The following is a 16,827-nucleotide window of genomic DNA, read 5'->3' as shown; positions in this document are numbered from 1 at the left end:
GAAAAGTGACTCTGTTGGAGAAATAATAAACGATATTGTGGGAAACGCAAAAAGTAGAGTATTAATATTAGTTTTTTTTTCATGATGTTGTAACTATATGACCAGTACCGTAATGAAGGATGATAAGATCTGAGTAACGGCAAGTTTTTTTAAGTACAATATCTACATCCACGTGAGGCGAAATCCAGGCGCGGCAGCCAAGAAACTGATACATAAACAATACAGGAATGTACAAGCCAAAGGGAGAGAAAGAGGGAAAGGAGGAAGCAAAATTGCGGAGAACGAAGGGTAAGGGAGGCTGGGGTTAATCGAATTGTCATTACTTGGCGCGTGCAGCAGCCAAAGCTATTTAGAGGGGCCGGTCGGGGTGGCGTCTGGCAAACTGTTTGCAAATACGGACAAAAGAGAGCGAGTACAAGCGAGGACGGAAAGTGTTTAATGGAAGGTAAAGTTCGAGGGCGTGCAAGGAAGCCTCTTAACTTTTATTGAATCGCCCCCTCCTTACCACCACCACCACCACCACCACCACCACTTGCACTGCTACTCCTTCGCTGATGGGTTATACGAAAATGCCAAGAGTCGCGTTGTAATTTATTCGCACGTAAGCTGCACGTGTCCCTCCTGGCTCTCTGGGGGCGTCGAGGCATTACGTAAGTAGAGGGTTTATATACGTATACACGTAGGAAGAACGGCAGACTGGGTTCGACGATAAATTCTGCAAGTTAGGGGGGGTAGGCGACCGGGCGGTGTTATACGGCGATTAAGACGTTTTGCCATTACCAGCGGCGGCGGCGACGACGGCGACGAAAATGAGTCGGTAGATTCGGGTGGTGAAAGCTATGACAGCGTCGTGCCGAGCTATTCTTCAATAATTCGTGGGGTAAACGAGCTTGGCAAAAGCGAGACTCCGACACCCCATAGTTTTTTTTTTTTTTTTTTTTCTACTTGTTTACACTTTTATGGTTGTCACGGGTGATGATCATTACTCCATGACGTTATAAATTAGGGATTTTTTTCCCACTGATTTTTTATGCCAATTAATCAATGTAATGAGTGGTATCGGAAAAAAAAAAATTCTTGTTTTTGCAGTCTCGGAGCAGTTGATCATGAGAAAGACCGAAATCCCAGCATCGGTGAGAGCTGGCGAGGATTACGTAATCCTGGATTGCGACTACGAGTTCCAGAACACGTCAACAAAGGGCCTAGTGGTCAAGTGGTACTTCAACACATTCGACCTAGTTTACCAATGGATCTACGGCACAGCAGCTCAGGCCATAGAACCGGCCTCCAAGTACATCGACCTCCATTACAAGGCCAGCAACGATCCCAACAAGATGTACCGAGCCATGAAGCTCACGCAGCCTGACATTGATCTCACGGGCAACTATACTTGCCTCATATCCACCTTCCAGGACGAGATATCGGCCAATATGCCCATGACCGTTTATTGTAAGTACACACGATATCTAGCGACACGAAATATATATATTCCACCCATAAGAGAGATTCCAAAAGATTGTCTTGTAAAGACAAGGGGCTGTGCGTGCAAGTTACAATTTCAAGACTAGATACATTTTTATAAGGTTAAATTAGGTGTTGGGGGATAGTCAGGCAATTTTAAAAGAAATTTTGCAGTGGCGAGTATATTTTTATGCTGCTGCAATAAAAAGTTGATAGCCAGATGAAAGTAGTAACAATTATAATCTGATTTTACCATGTTTTATTGAAAATTGTTCCAAAGAGTCGTTCTGATGACGTTCATGTTTTACTGTTCCCGTTGGTTTTTGTATTTTTCAATGTTATTTTGGTCAACCGTACGCCTACACATATAAATGTGCCGTGAAAAACATAACGCGGAACATAACTTTAATGGAACGACTGAAACCACCGGTGTACGGGCACGCATTTGCTTACAATCCATTTTCCCAGGGGCAGCGGTAAAAACCGGTCAACGAGGGTGACAAAAATTTGCCGATTGGCTTGGGGAGCACGCGCCTGTCCACTATACTTTATTGATAACTCGCAAATAATTCAGCTTCGACGCGCATCGGTGGAAGCATCGAGGAAGCGAGACAGTGGCTGGCAATTACCCGAGTCACTGCCCAGTTGGCTATGCGTTTTCGCTGTTCTGGCAAATGTGTGCCTCGATCGTTAATGAAGCTGCGATGGGCAGAAAGTTGCGGGACACGGAATGGGGAAAGGGGAGAATAGCAGTGGAGTGGGACGACGTAACGTGCATCCAGAGCGCGCATTACAATTGCAGCGTTGTCGTGCCTCCCCGTGAACATAGGAGGGCTTCGACAGGAGCGTCAGTGTGTTTGAGCACATTTTTATTTCTTCATCGCAAATTTTTTCGCTAATGCACCATTGGGTCGTGGTTATTTTTTTAACCAATGTTCGCTCGTCTGATTGATTATGCGGTTGAACGGTTGCGGACAAAAGGGCAAAAAAACACCGAGAGACTGACTAATTCTTTTATTTCCCTTCATCCAATTACGGTTGATGAAAATAATGAACACTTCACGAATAGTCGTGCCGTTTGAAAAGCCGAGCGAGAACAATGGAGTTCAAAGCCAACGAGGTGGATGGGGAAGGGTGAGCTTGGTGATTAATTAGTTAACGAAGGGACGGATAATCACGTCTGTGTTGGAAAAATATGCTTGTCACGAGGAGCCTTTTGTCCCACTGATTTCGATCGTGCGCGTTTCACTATGATATTCTATCGAGCCGGTAAAAAGCCGATTGGTACACAATTGTGAATGGTTACTTTGCTTTGGTATGAAAAATCGACAAATTTTTCAACTGAGCTCGTTCTTCTTATTTTCACTGCATTGACGGGCACGCCTCGTCTTAACGGCACCTGTAGAAATGATGAAAAAAAAAAAAATCTTCAGAGGGGAAAAAAAAAAAAAAAAACTAGGTCGCATTCGGAGACAAGGAGGCACTTTGGAAATTGTCGCGAAACGCCGAACGATCGAACAGAATGAGCAGACCTGTATACCGAAAAAACGCGTCTTCGTCGAACACCCTTTCATATACATATATATATATTTTTTTTCCTTCTCTGTTCGATTTATCTCGTTTTTAAGCTCGTCAGGCGCGTCAACTCGACTCGATATAAAGTTTCTTTTTCACTCCTTCCTCCTCCCTTCTTTTTTTCCCCTTTTCCTTCTGCTACACGCGAGCCATTCGCCACAAATGTACGGCCACGAAGCGCGATAGAATGGAATGAAAGAGCCCGGGACCGGGAGGGGGGCTTACTAATAGTCTCTTTGTGAATTCGCAGGAGAGGGACGCGCCGCGACTCCCGTCCATGTATTATTCCCTTCGCCGGTCTCCCTCTGTAATGCCGGCTGTTTTTCTACATCACGCGGCTTTTTTCCTTCTTTCCTTCCATTTGGCAAAATCTGCGCCGCGCTTTTCGCGCTTTCCTCATCCCCAGGCCCCGTTTCTTTTCAACCCCCTTTATCTTGGAACCGCAGGAGCGAGTCCTCCAACTCGGGCTCGTTAAAAGCCGTGGCAGCTGGCGCGTTGCTGACGAAAATTGATGAGAGTAATCCAACGCGCCCGTCAAACGGAACGCGAAGCGCAAAAGCTAAACACGCGCAATTGCAAGGGTACACAATCGGACGGGAAGGGGAAATGAAATGAACGTGGAATGAGCAAACTCGAGCGGGCGTTGTGCCGGCAATCCCCCGCCAGCTGTGCACACACGCGCGCGTCTTTGTAAAGCTACGAGCGTACCTTCGTGTAAGTATGTATGTATATAAACGCACGCGTGTATAGGTGTTTTGCGAGAAAATCCAGTCTCCTAACGGGGTCAGGCTCGGCTATAGAGTAACTCCGCGCTCAGGTAAAGGGAACTCCCTGAGCGTAAACGTGGAGCTTCCAAAGCCGCCACCGCAAACCGCAGCTGCTGTTTCTCCGAGCTCTGCATATACCTACCTGCGTACATGGAGCTCCGTATACTTTGCTCAAAGTGTATACGTATAGATACGTTGGCATCCTCTCATCCCGTTGGCTCTGTTTGGGCTACTCGGGCAAACACTCGCTCCCCATCTCTTCCTCAGCACAAGGCGTATATATATACATATATATACATACACATATATTTATATACGTGTGTCTCGTGTTTTGGGAAAGTTTGCCCGACGTCGCGTCTATACTTGTACACCGTGGAAGTGTTGGTTTTAGATGAACTCTGCAATTCATTCGTTCTTAAATTTATGCATCGTCGCCACCTGTGTTGTGAGGATACTTATCCATGCCTTGATCTATCATAGCGATGGTAGTTCGCCAAAGGGAGTCTCAGAGCCCTACCGAATCTTGAGAATAGTACAGTAATTTTCAATTAATTATTCAAACCTCAGTATCACTTTAGCAAAATGAGGAAGCGTTAATTGAGTTTATTCTTTTGGAATTTTTTTTGTTCGATTGCAAAAAGCTTCTCATTATTTGGCTCGAAGAAATAAAAATGTCATTTGACTCTGTCATGAAAACGTTTTCAAAACGATACACTTCCCAAGGTAACTATTTTCTGCTCCCAAAATTGATGTGCGAATGCTTTTTTACTTGAAAAATTAGAATGGCTTCTTCTTGCCCTTTGGCATTCATGTATACGTACATACCCAAAAGCGTGGACAAAATTGTTTTTATTGAGGCGTGCATAGTCAGCAGCGTGTGAATGAGTTTCTCTTGGTTTCAATCTCTTAAAATGTTCTTGTCAAGTTGGTTGTCGTACTCATATTTCTAATAGTACTCTTAATTTAAAAAAGCTTATTCTAGAGAGTGATGAGCTCTTTCAGGATTAATGTAAGTATGCCGAAAGAAAATTAAAAAAAAAACCAAACAAATAAAATGTAAATGAGCACACTGGTTATTACACCGCAACGCTATTACTGTAGTAGTAAAAATGTTGATTCTATTGTATTTCTGACTATACTTAACTGTTACAATTTAAAGATGAGTAAATTCTGGCAAATAATTATTTTATCCTGTGTCTGACCATAATTAATTTTTACTACTTACGCATCAAAACAGCAGTCTCAGTCAATTCTGATAATCGTAATTAATTTTTTTGAATGGGTGTCTGACCATGTTCCATTATTACTACTTGCTGACAGAACAAAAATATAAAGAGTAGGTTCTTATTATTAAAATGGTTCAACTTCGGGGTCTTACCATAATTGATTGCACCACTTACAACTACAATTCCGAAGTAGTTGCCATATAAGTTTTGATAATCGAAAGAACTTTCATAATGTGTCTGACCAAGATTGATTGTTACTACGTGTATCAAAGCAATAGTTTAAAAGTAGGTTTTATATCAGAATAAAAAAATGTCTCTTCAAAGAGCTGGCTTTTGCTCATTTCACCCTTTAGGTCTTTTAAACATAAAATTTTACATGAAAGAGTTACCTGCATACATGACTTACAAATGTAGCTGTTTGAGATAGGCAAAAAAGAAAAGCTGAGTCCAAACCTGTCTTTCCTGTCATAGATATTTTTTAGATACTCTTTGATACTCTTAGATACCGAATGAATTCCATTTTGTGGCTGACCTTAATTGATTGCTGAAGTGATAACGAAATTCTATCACATGTCTGACTATAATTTATTTTCTCTACTTACAGATAAGTATAGGTTCTGATTTTGTGTCTGAAGGTATTTTATTGTTACTACTTATTTTACACATGGAAGTAGTTGTCATCAATAAATTCTGATGATAGAATTTTTAATTTTATGTCTTATCATATGTTTGATTGTTACCACTTGATAATAGAATAAGTAGTTGAGAAGTATTCCGATCATCGAAATTAATTCCATTATGAACCTGATTTGATTGTTACTACTTATAGATGAAAAATTTTCTGATAAAAGAAAATTTTATATTGTGCCTGACCACAAATAGTTATTACTACTTATATTGAAGCAGTAGTTGAGACTAGTAACAGATTAAAGAAGTTATTTGATGAGATGAGGTCTGATTATCGAAACTGATTTTTTGTCTGACCATAATTTATTGCTGCTACTTACTTACTAATCAGTAGTACGGTTCAGTAGGCTTTGATAATTAAATTAAATTTTATTCAGAGTCTCGCAACATTCGATTATTACTGCTTGTAGATCGAAGCAGTTGACATAATGCGTCCTGTTTAAAAAAAAATTAGTAAATGTTGTGTCTGACTATACTAGATTCTTACTACTTGCAGATAAACGTATCGTTGAAGATAAGGTTTTGATTACTTTGTGTGGCCATAATCAATTGATTATCAAATTGGATTTGATTTTGTGCCACGCTATTTAATTGATAATTACTATTTACACTTTAAAGAAGTGGATTGCACGTGTACTTTGATAAAAAAAACTTGATTAAATTTAGCGTCTGACAGTATTTGATTATTACTACTTACAAAACATTTTACATATCAATCGATAAACTAGAGCTAAAAATTTAATCCTCAGCCCTTTACGCCAAACGTTTTGTTATTTATTATAGCTACCGGCCGAGAGGACGAATTCAAACTGTGGCACAGAAAAATGGGTCAGAACGGAGACGACAGCGTTGAAGTGACCTGCCAGGCGGTTGGACTGTATCCCAAGCCAACCCTCGATATCAGCGTCGAGTAAGTATTAAAAATCGACGTGAGCATCGATACAACAGTTGTGCCTACTCGAATCGATTGTCCGTAAGAACCGAATCAAAACGCTTGCTATCATGTTAATGGGTCATTTAACTCGAGTTGGGTTGAAACTCTCCATCTGCCTTTATTACGTGTCGTGAAAAGAGATAGAGCCGAGGGGTAAGCCGAAAATTTCATTTTCACTGTCACACCGTCCACAAGTTCATTAAAGCACCCGATAGAAGAGGGTAGCATCGCTTGCTAAGTGGAGTTTTTAGACTAAAAAGGATCCGGTGCACGTAGCTCGGAAATTCGCGTTAGCAGCACTTGAGGCAATTACGCAGCTATGGTTCGTCTCAACTTTTCCGAGCTTCCGAGCGATAATCAACGGGCTACTACGCGTATACGAGGCCCTGCGCACTCGAAACTAAGTATTTTATGCCCACGTGCGATGCCGTACCGTTGGTGTAAGTACATCCAGAAGCTGCAAAGAGCCGATGTTTATGAACAAAGTTGCTGATGTGTACAGCTTCAACTACTCCGGTTATTAGTGCAAGACCCACCGTTCGGGGAAACCATAGCTACTCGTACAGTTTGGCGGGTGCTATTTAATTCCGCGAGTTGGTCGATTTATCGAGGATAGCCGGCTGTTCTTTCGTTAATGTGGCTCAGTTGTGTGACGGTTGTACATTGCTGGTGTTTTCAGGGGTATGTCGAAGCTGCAGTCGCCGAGGCCGATAATCACGGAAACCGAAGACGGCCATTACAACATCGTGTCGTACCTCACACTAGACAACACAGAACTCCCCGATTCGGTGGTCATCAACTGTATGCTGGGAATCCCGAGCGTGAGCTACAATGTGACCAAGAAAATTGTCTATATTCCACCAGGTTTGTCGAGAGCTCTCGCGTCCCTATCTTTTTTTTTTTTTTTTTTTTATTCTTTCAGTGGTTAGAAGTTATTTCTCATTGCCATATGCAATGAAAATATGCAATTTTATGCTGCATGTTTTCATTTGAATTACCGTGGTCCGTTCATTTTTCCGCTGTTGCGTATCGTTGTACTGCAGCCAAATTTCAACTGAGTAATTCATGTAAAATATTCACGTATTCGTAACTCTGAGCTGAATGTTATACGTCGCTGCTGATGCTTATTTGTATTATTACTGAAATATTAATCTAATGGGTGCGAGTGCCGTGAAATTTTTACGTGATCTAATAACCATTAAAATTTTTTAATAATTTATCGGGGCTATGAATACTGCATTAGTCTCATAAATGTGAAAATTGACGGATGCAATCGCAGTTGAAACTTTAGTGAATAATTGATTAATATACATGAATAATACTCGTTCTTTACCATGTGATGTTTATTTGATGCTTTTTAAATAGATAAGCCCGAACTGCTATTTGCATTCAGTATGAATTTTTCGTTCTCAATAGCAGCACCGGCTGGAAAATGTGCTTTGAAGATTTGAATTGCTTATCATCTAAAAATCTTTTCCAAGACAATGATAGACAGTTAATTGTGTTTAAAACGTGTTTTATATTATTTGAAAAATTTCTTTAATCATATATCAGTTCATTCATCATTAAGTACTCGTGATAATTTTAATTTTAAGCAAAATCATCCCAAACAATGCATTTTTTTTCTTTTTCCATAACCTGCGCAAAACACGTTTATCAGCCTTAACATTACTTTGGCTTTTTGCACGAGTGTGTGTACACGCTTATACTTGATGGACGCGGTATGTCGTGTTTTGTTTACGCAGGAAGGCCTACTACCACGGCTATCGCAATCACTGCCGGCGGTACGACAAAGCTGCTGCGAAAAATGGAGATCCAGGCACTTGACAATTCACAAGCCGACGCTAGCAGTGGTGGCGGTAAGACTACCAGTTATCACATGACACAGACAAACTTACCCCACCTTCCAATGTACTCTTTGACCATTGATATCAAATATCCTGTCCTCGACTGCACAACCATTCATTTTTACTACGACACACACTTTACACGCACTTTATCGATTATTAGTCGACGCCTGGGAATCAGAAAAAAAATTGGCTCATCATACGATTGTATCCGATTATCTAACATTTTTCAAGACTTGCTTGGAGCAAATAGCATCATAATTGCTGTCGTACTGCATCTTTCCAGTCCCAACGTTAAGACAGTTTTTTTTCGATTCATGACGTCACAATACACATCCACACAGTACTCGAACCGTAAAATTTACGCAAGTAGTTGGTTTTTTCGCTTCTTGCTGTTGGCTTATCGTTTCACGAGAATCACCACTGTTGCCAGCATCGCGCCACCCGGACACCATATCCGAGACCACCAACCTTCCTATCTGACGGGCCATTTCGACCTCAATTTCCTGAGGCCTGTCGAAAGAAACCGGAGGCGAAAACTTGCCGACACGGCTATGCAAAGAATTCCAATTGGCAAAGTCGCTTCTTCGCTACCCGCCGGCCAAAATCGCTTGCTCCCTTGATCTTAAAATCCCCTTGCCTCGCAAATCACCGTGCACGGAAGAATGCCAAAAAACAAAAACGAGGAAGGAGGAGCTGGCTCGCTTTAAGCGAAAACTGAGCGAAAACGCACCCATTACTTCTAAGATGCTCCCCCTTCCACCACCTTTCTCTGTGACCCTCGAGGGTTGCATTCCTTCTAGCTTTGCACATCCGAGCGTCATTATTGACCAAAATTACAAGTTCCAGGAGACAATCAGCTTAGATGATCATTTTTCGACTTTTCACCTTCATTACACGTGCTTCCGGACGTTGAGCTTTCGTTTAAAAAATCCGAGAATCAAAGCGCAACTCGGTGGCATTATACCTTCGCTTGCTTGCTCCTGCGCTGCGATTTTTCAACTAACAACGCTGCAGCCACGCTTGAAAATTGCTCGCGATGCTTTGTGTGCTGCTGTGCTTGAACGTCGGTCGACACCTGCGAACCTCTGCAAAATCTATAATTCCAATGCCCGGTGTTCGGGAGACCCAATCAAACTTTATCTCTGGAGATTTTACGACATGTGTATATTGAGCAACTGAACCAAACTTGCGCGACAGGTTGTTTTTCAAAAATAATAGAATGAGCCTCTGGCTGGATTATTTGGACTCGAGCATCCATTTCAAGCTACAGCCAAACAAACCGTTCACCCCCACCCCCGAATTAATTTCCACTTGTTACAGTTACACGCGTATTTTTTTCCTTTACCGGACAAACCGAGCTCGAACCCGCAAATTTAACGTCACGGGCAGAGCAGGTAACTCCGGCAGTCGCGCGAGACAATGGGCTACGGGATGATGGCAATGCCAATCGAAGGACACGCGCGCATTAGCTCTCCGGAATCCCATCGTGGAACTTGACGCGAATGGCGTGTATTGCGCACGTAAGCACACACAGTGGAATCAGCTTGCACTCGTCTGTGCCGGGGAGTGGGAAGTTACGAATGCGACACGAAGAATCGCGCTACGATATGGCTCATCATATCCGAACTTGTGAGGCTTGGGCCCGTGTAGCCTGCCATTGACGGAAAATCGATGCCACGACGCGCTCTCGTGGCTGTTGTGTGTACGCCCCATGGCCCTTATTCGTATACTGCTCGATTGCAATATCAAGTACGCGTTTGGATCTGCCTTATTTTCGGGGTGTCCAAAGGGGGTATAGTGACATTACTGAGTTAGCCCTTCTTTTTTCTCCGTGACAAAGAAAAAATGGGAAGAAAAAAAAAAAAAAAAAAAAAATGACTCCAGACGTACTTTGTAGTTAGCTGCTAGCCAAAAAGAACGCTCGTCCCGCTTTTGTCATCGTTAGCTGTCCCGGTGACTGTTATTCCCCCGGCACTTTCCTCCAATGCTCTCTTTCTTTCGTTCTCGTTTGGTTGGGATTGGCGAGCGGTGGACTGCCCATTAAATAATTAAGGAAAAATGAGCTCCGACGCCCACACCCGTCCTCTTTTCATTTGGCCTCCGAACGGGAGCGAAGAAATCGAATTTATTTTCATTGTTATTGAATGCGACGTTTAGTCGACGAACGTGGTCTGGGCACAGAGTTCTCCATCGGCAATTTTTCGATCAATGCGCTCCGAAAGTAACATTGCCGAGAGCACCTACATAGTTTTCCCCGAACGTTGAGACATTGATTCTTTTGGCTCGTACATGTGCGTAGCATCGATGTAGAGCCACGAAAAGTGACGTATTAAAGCGTGCACATGTCAACTGGAGTGTCATCAAAACCCGGTCCCAGACGGCCACGGCTCGCGGGCATTTCCAGTTGTTCCACGTGCCAAAGTGCAGTTTTACACAACGCGGTGGGTCGTACTTTTTAGAAAAAAAAAAGGAGGGACTCGTTGTACCCCGATAACTTCTTTATAGTGCCCTAAACGTCTTCAAACAGATGTTGGTGCAGTGTTTTCACTGTAACTGTCGACTAAGATGTTTTTCCTTCAGTGCGTGAAATCGCGAGCAGGTGCTCGTTTGCGCGTCGCCGACAAAGTTCCCCCTGCATCGGAAGCGCAAAAAGAAGAATGTGAAACGCGGCTGTGACAGACGCAGGGTTGCAATTTGCTTCTGTTTTCTTGATCCCCCGAGTCGTCCTCCTCCCCCCTTTAGACGGTCTGTTACGGGAATACCGGAATACTGGGGAGTCTTGTGCAAAAGGAGCAAATGCAGTGTAAAGGAGAAGAAGAAGATGAAGGGAGGTGGGGGGTGGGGGTGGTGTTATTATTACCCCTAAACTTTGGCTATTTATTAGCCTAGCGTACTAACGCCACAGACCAGGTGCGTTTATGTCTCGCGACGACGTTTCGTACAGCCAGGCCCCCTCCTATACTGTCTGTTTCTCCCTTCGGTTCAAGTTTCTTCCGCTCCTCGCTTTATTAATTTTGCGACCCTATACTACAGGCTCTGCTGCGAGCGCGTACATGCGTGCATGTAATATTCTTGGTGAATATTAGACACGAGTTTATTAGCCGGAAGCGACGTCCCTGTGTGCCTTGGGTACCCTCTTCACGGGTAAAACTTTGCTTGTAACTCAATAAGGAAAACGAGTGGGAGGTGGGTGGGGGGGGGGGGGAGGATTTGATAGGCAAAGAGGGTAAGATTAGTTACAAGGTGTCTCGCTATTTCAATGTAAACGTACATGGAGAGTAGAAATTTAACCGTAGGCCCAAGACAATGGTCGAACCACTGACGCGTGAGTAGATATTCATGCAAGGGTTTTTTTGTAAAATGAAAACCAATAATAAATAATTGAACAACTGGGAAAAGAAAATACACATTTGAGGTCCAAAAACGAGTTGGAAAACTAGTTGAACAAAAGGATACTGTGTTCATTGGGTGGTACATGAGCTGGAAATGAGATTTTTCTGAACTGGGGTACGTGAGCCCAAGAAAAGTTCTTTAACTCCGTAAAAGCCGTGGCAAGACAATTTTCTACCTTTCTTATTCTCTCTCTCTCTCTCTCTCTTTCTCTCGTACGTACAAACGCGTATGCGCTCATTAGTACGTAGAATAGGAGACTGCACGTGTAATCTCCGCAAGCACGTTTGAAATTCTTATACACATTTTTTTTTTTTTTTGCTTTTTCTATAAACTTTTTCTTTATACCTTAACTCGTTGATCTACAATTACCTGAATTACTTTGCATTACTTTTTTTAGTAGGTTTTTTTTCATCGAAACATGTGGCTAATGAGAGGCAACCAATAAATCGTTGATAATCGTTGGCTTGCACTTGCGTGGTTCTTTGTTTCTCAAAGCCATAGCCTCTCAATGTCGCAGTAGTAAAGGTCATGCACGCGTCAGCCAGTTGAGTCGATCCACTTGAGCAGAGCGTGACTTTATACCTGCGAGTGACGATGACGTCTTGTGCACGTGTAACCCACTTCTCTTATTATTGACACACCTTAATCACTCGAGGAAGGTACACATGGCACAACGTACATAAATGGATACACGTGAGCGCACAGAAATATGACAGTCAAAGGCAAAGTACACGATGCTACGTTCGAAGTACGGAGTACATTTGTTATAGAAGCGAGAAATTAAGGTCATTCAGACGGACTGGCCATGAAGTAAGTTTGTTTGTCAAAACAAAAGCATAGAGATCCACATGGCAGTAAAACATTTACAGATGTCATATTCCCAAAATCGTTAAAATGTACCACGTGGCACCAACACCAATATATATACTTACATTTTACGCATCACAGAGAAAGCCTTCTTCTCTTTGTTATTCTGTGCTTTGCAAAATTATATACGCACCTCCATGAGCTCAAAAACGTGGATGCATTTATGCGGGGAGGAGAAGAAAAGGAAAACGAGGAGGAACGTAGAGCAAAATTAGACGTATAATATTGTAGTCACATTCGGTATGTACGCCCCTTCAAGTGTAGTACGGCTTACGTTTGTTGATAAAATGAATTTGTACGCAATGCTCGACGCGCGTATGGAATAAATTGGCTGAGCGCGCTTTTGCGACCGCAGTTACTATCAGCCCCACAGTTTCAGCATATTTTCCTACATCGTGTTACTGTTACCGCTGCAGCTATTTCTCGCGTGAATTGCAAATGATCATTTTGGGTGAATTTTCTTTTTTTGCTCTCCACTTTCTTTTTTTTTTTTTTTTTTCATCACTGTTGTTGGTGCACTGCGCTGGATAATTTTTCATTAACTCCCTTCGTACGGTATGTTTAATCATCGAAGAGTGTTTTTGCACGCGGGTGTAAATATTTAAAGTAAAGGGTGAAAAAACAAATTTTTTCTCGACTCGCGGGTATTCTTTGTATACTCAGGTAGTGTTTACTCTACCGTGGTATAGTTAAAAACATCAAATCTACTGTAAAAAGGTACCGATGTTTCCCTGGAAATTAACAAACTCCTTTTCGTTCGCTCCACTTTTTTACGAAATAAATATCCACCTATACGCAAGAACATGCAACATATTCATGCCTCAGCACTGAAAAATGGATTATGACGCGAAGACTTTGTTGAAACATACAGGTAAATTTTTGCCCTTATGTACGCGTTACTGGGCCGATGTTGCATTAGTGGGAAAAAATATCCTACTCGAATAACGCGGCTCCACCCCTCATCCTCACTGTATGGGGCCGCGTCGCCTCCACTGTATTTTTCACGTCCCCAACTTCTACAACTGATGGCGCAAGCTTTTTCAGTTGTAATTCATACGCCCCGAGCTCCTGCACTCTTTCAACAAAAACAACAACTCCTCGACTCGTCACACATTTTCTCTCTCCTTATTTTTTTTTTTTTTTTTTTTATATACTTTTGATAAATATCTCCTCACTCTAAAAGTCGACCAAGTGGCGGGCGAGGGAAGCAAAAAGCGCTCGAAGTAAGTAAAGGTACAAATTTTATTTTATTCACCAGAGGATCGCTCGTACCGTCTCGAGTACTATTATAACCATCGTTGAAGCTCAACGGCTACATGCCTCGACTAATTTTGTAATTTAACGGTACGCATGTCGGATATTCGTTCCGTTCTTCCATCCGGTACTCGACCGAGCTAGCGAAGCGAGCAGCGACAGGATCGCATCTCCGATAAGTGCAGTAGAACAGAACTGCGTCAAAGTCAAAAACACCGAGGCTCAAGGATACAATGGCCTTATCGGGCACGTTTTCGCACAAGCTTGGAGCTTTTCAAGTAATTAATTGCAATCGTAGCCAACCCTAAGAGATCCAAGCGTAGCCGGAGGCGCGTGTGGGCACGTACCATTGTCTGACTCGTGCTGCCGTAGCTGATGAAAATTCAAGGGGAAAGGGGAAACGCAGAGTCAAGAGTCGCGGGAAATGTATCTGGGGCCCTTTTCTATTAAATTCCCTGCTGCTGGTGTGCGCTCGTGCGAAATAGCTTGCCAGCACCACGTAGTCCGGATCCACAAAGTGAGCAAGAGAGAAAAAGGAGTGGTATACGCGCGTACTTGCATACCTATGTATATGTAGGCGCCTCTCGGTGTATCGCAGCTTGATGCTACCTGCAGCTGCTACTGGATGGACGGAATTCAATTTAACGCCTCCGTTGGCGCGAAAAAGCGGCACCGCGCTCCGATTAGAGGAAAACCGTATTAAATGCTTCTCTTCCTTGCCGAGACTCTTTTACCAAATCCAATATACATTTCACCCTGAAACTGTTCAACCATCGCGCGTATTGGAACTCGCTTGAAACCGCTCGGTTCATTCGCGCTTCTGTAAATTTTTACGGGTATACATTAATCGTCTCCAAGGGCCTCGTACCTACCCTAGTACTGATCGAACATGGCTAAAAAAGGCTTGAAAAGATTTTTTTTTGTTTCATCACCAAGAATGTAACTGATTGATTTGTAAGAGCGATGACAAGTGTGCAGTACATAATATCATATTGGGTACAAGCGTGTTCATAAAAACTCGTGAGATCACATGTATATACGTGTACTCGTCAACCGTTGGCCTGAATAACGTACCACAAATTGCGACTCTCCGTGCCATTGATAAGAGAGCGCCGATTTTTCCAGCTCTCAGTGACTATAGAAAGCCGGGCTTAGCCGTACATCCATCGCTCTTTTTTAGCTCTATTCGTTATTACCCACACAGGTATGTATGTGTATACCTACGTAGTCGTGCGCGTCGTTGCAGGGGAGGTGGCCACTGGCTCTCGATTTCCCGGCTTAATACCTCGATATCCTGAAAAATGACTGGTTGGTCGGCTTTTGAAAGCCACCTCGACTGCCACCAGCGAAATTGACCGAGGCCGGTCCGCCGATCCTTTCAGCTTTAGCTACTCCCCCACCCCCGATCCCACAGGCACTCCGTAGGTGTATTCGGTATCTGTCCTCGCACAGAGCTATTGATAGGCAACTTGGGTGAGCCAAGTCTCTCTCTCTCTCTCTCTCTCTTTGCTCTTTCCTGGTGAAAAATGCAATCGCCCAGTGCGAGCGGCCCCGCGTGTATGGGGCCAATCGCTGGAAGTTTACGTACACGTGTATTAAGAAGAATGAGGGGATCGTTTGCCCAGGGATTCGACGTGGGAGCTAATACGAATACAGTTTTTTCCTGCAACTAGCTTTTACCAAGTTGGTGGCTCCACCGTGTGACCAGCCTTTTTTTTTTTAATTTCTTTGCCGTTTTTTACTGTTTGTGATTTGATTGTGGGTACAGATAAACTTTCAACGGGGGTAGTTATTTTCAGCGTTTTTGAAGCTCAACAATACAATGACCGTCGATTAAGCATTTGAATCGGAAGACCCCGATTTCGTCAGTTTACCAAGTCAGAGGAGGATGAGCAATCGGTCCGTGTAATTAATACATACCTGTGGGTACTGTAGCGCATTTATCTCCTCCCATAAATGCACGCGGGCTCTTTTACTGCAATATAGCATGGTTGCATAGGCTCACATGCATACACAGTGGACTGGTGCAGGGTTAGAATTCAAAAGACCGCATAATATTTGCATCCGACCAAAGTACACTTGAACCGTTCAAAGATACCTCGACTAACCCAAGAAAAAAAAAAAAAAAAAAAAAAAAATAGCCACGTCCACATAAACTTCAGCCCTCTGTTGGTAGAAGATGATGGATCCCTGAAATAATGTTCTTCGTGTCCGCGCAAAGTTAAGAAAATCGAAACAAAGAAAAGAAAAATGATTCACACGTGTATTACATCAACACTGTGCGTCGCCCCCGTGACAAAAGTAAATAAATATTGTGTATATAGAGAGCTCGTCGTACACGATTCTTCGAGTTCAGATCCGAAAGAGCTTACTGTGCCGTGCTCCCTTCCACCCCCACCTAGTTTATTCGAAACGAGCTCCTTCCCTTTCGCGATGCGTGTATATATATATATATATATGTATCCGATGTCTCCTGCAATCTCATTATCATTTTTCCCCCTTGGCACCCGCTGGCTCCATTATTGCCGGAGGTATCGATTGTATAATACAGTAGATGCGATACAAGAAGAAGAAGAAAAAAAAATAGCCTGGGGGTTACTTTGGTAAGGGTAGAACAGCTCGGATGGGTATAACAACAACGCAGACTGTGTGGTACTAAAGTACGAAATGAGAAATCTCAGGGCGTAGATGTGTATACGTATGTGTACGAGGGAGTCACAGGAGCACACGCGCATCATATTATGTCGGTCGTGTATGGCCTCTTCGATGTCCGAGATAAAAAATAAAAAAAAAAATAAAAAAAAAATATGTAG

The 16,827-nt window shown here is 42.9% G+C and overlaps 1 protein-coding gene across 2 annotated transcripts in view; it reads left to right on the top strand.

Annotated features, from left to right (window-relative positions):
* The window catches only part of LOC106635989 (uncharacterized), a 49,780-nt gene that overhangs the window by 29,058 nt on the left and 3,895 nt on the right, over positions 1 to 16,827 (top strand). Inside the window, exons 2-5 of one of the 2 annotated variants that reach the window (XM_014348202.2) lie at positions 1,090 to 1,449; positions 6,500 to 6,626; positions 7,330 to 7,514; positions 8,396 to 8,509. In XM_014348202.2, coding sequence (XP_014203688.1) covers positions 1,090 to 1,449; positions 6,500 to 6,626; positions 7,330 to 7,514; positions 8,396 to 8,509 — 786 coding nt within the window. The remainder of the gene's footprint in view (positions 1 to 1,089; positions 1,450 to 6,499; positions 6,627 to 7,329; positions 7,515 to 8,395; positions 8,510 to 16,827) is intronic. The other variant, XM_089589642.1, reaches the window with a different exon arrangement.

This window comes from Copidosoma floridanum, unplaced genomic scaffold, assembly GCF_036245765.1.
Source record: "Copidosoma floridanum isolate Cflo_tuat_1 unplaced genomic scaffold, Cflo_Japanese_pri ptg000009l, whole genome shotgun sequence".
Taxonomy (NCBI): domain Eukaryota; kingdom Metazoa; phylum Arthropoda; class Insecta; order Hymenoptera; family Encyrtidae; genus Copidosoma; species Copidosoma floridanum.
The sequence above is the reverse complement of the archived record's forward strand: the minus strand, read 5'-3'. Positions and strand labels throughout refer to the sequence as shown.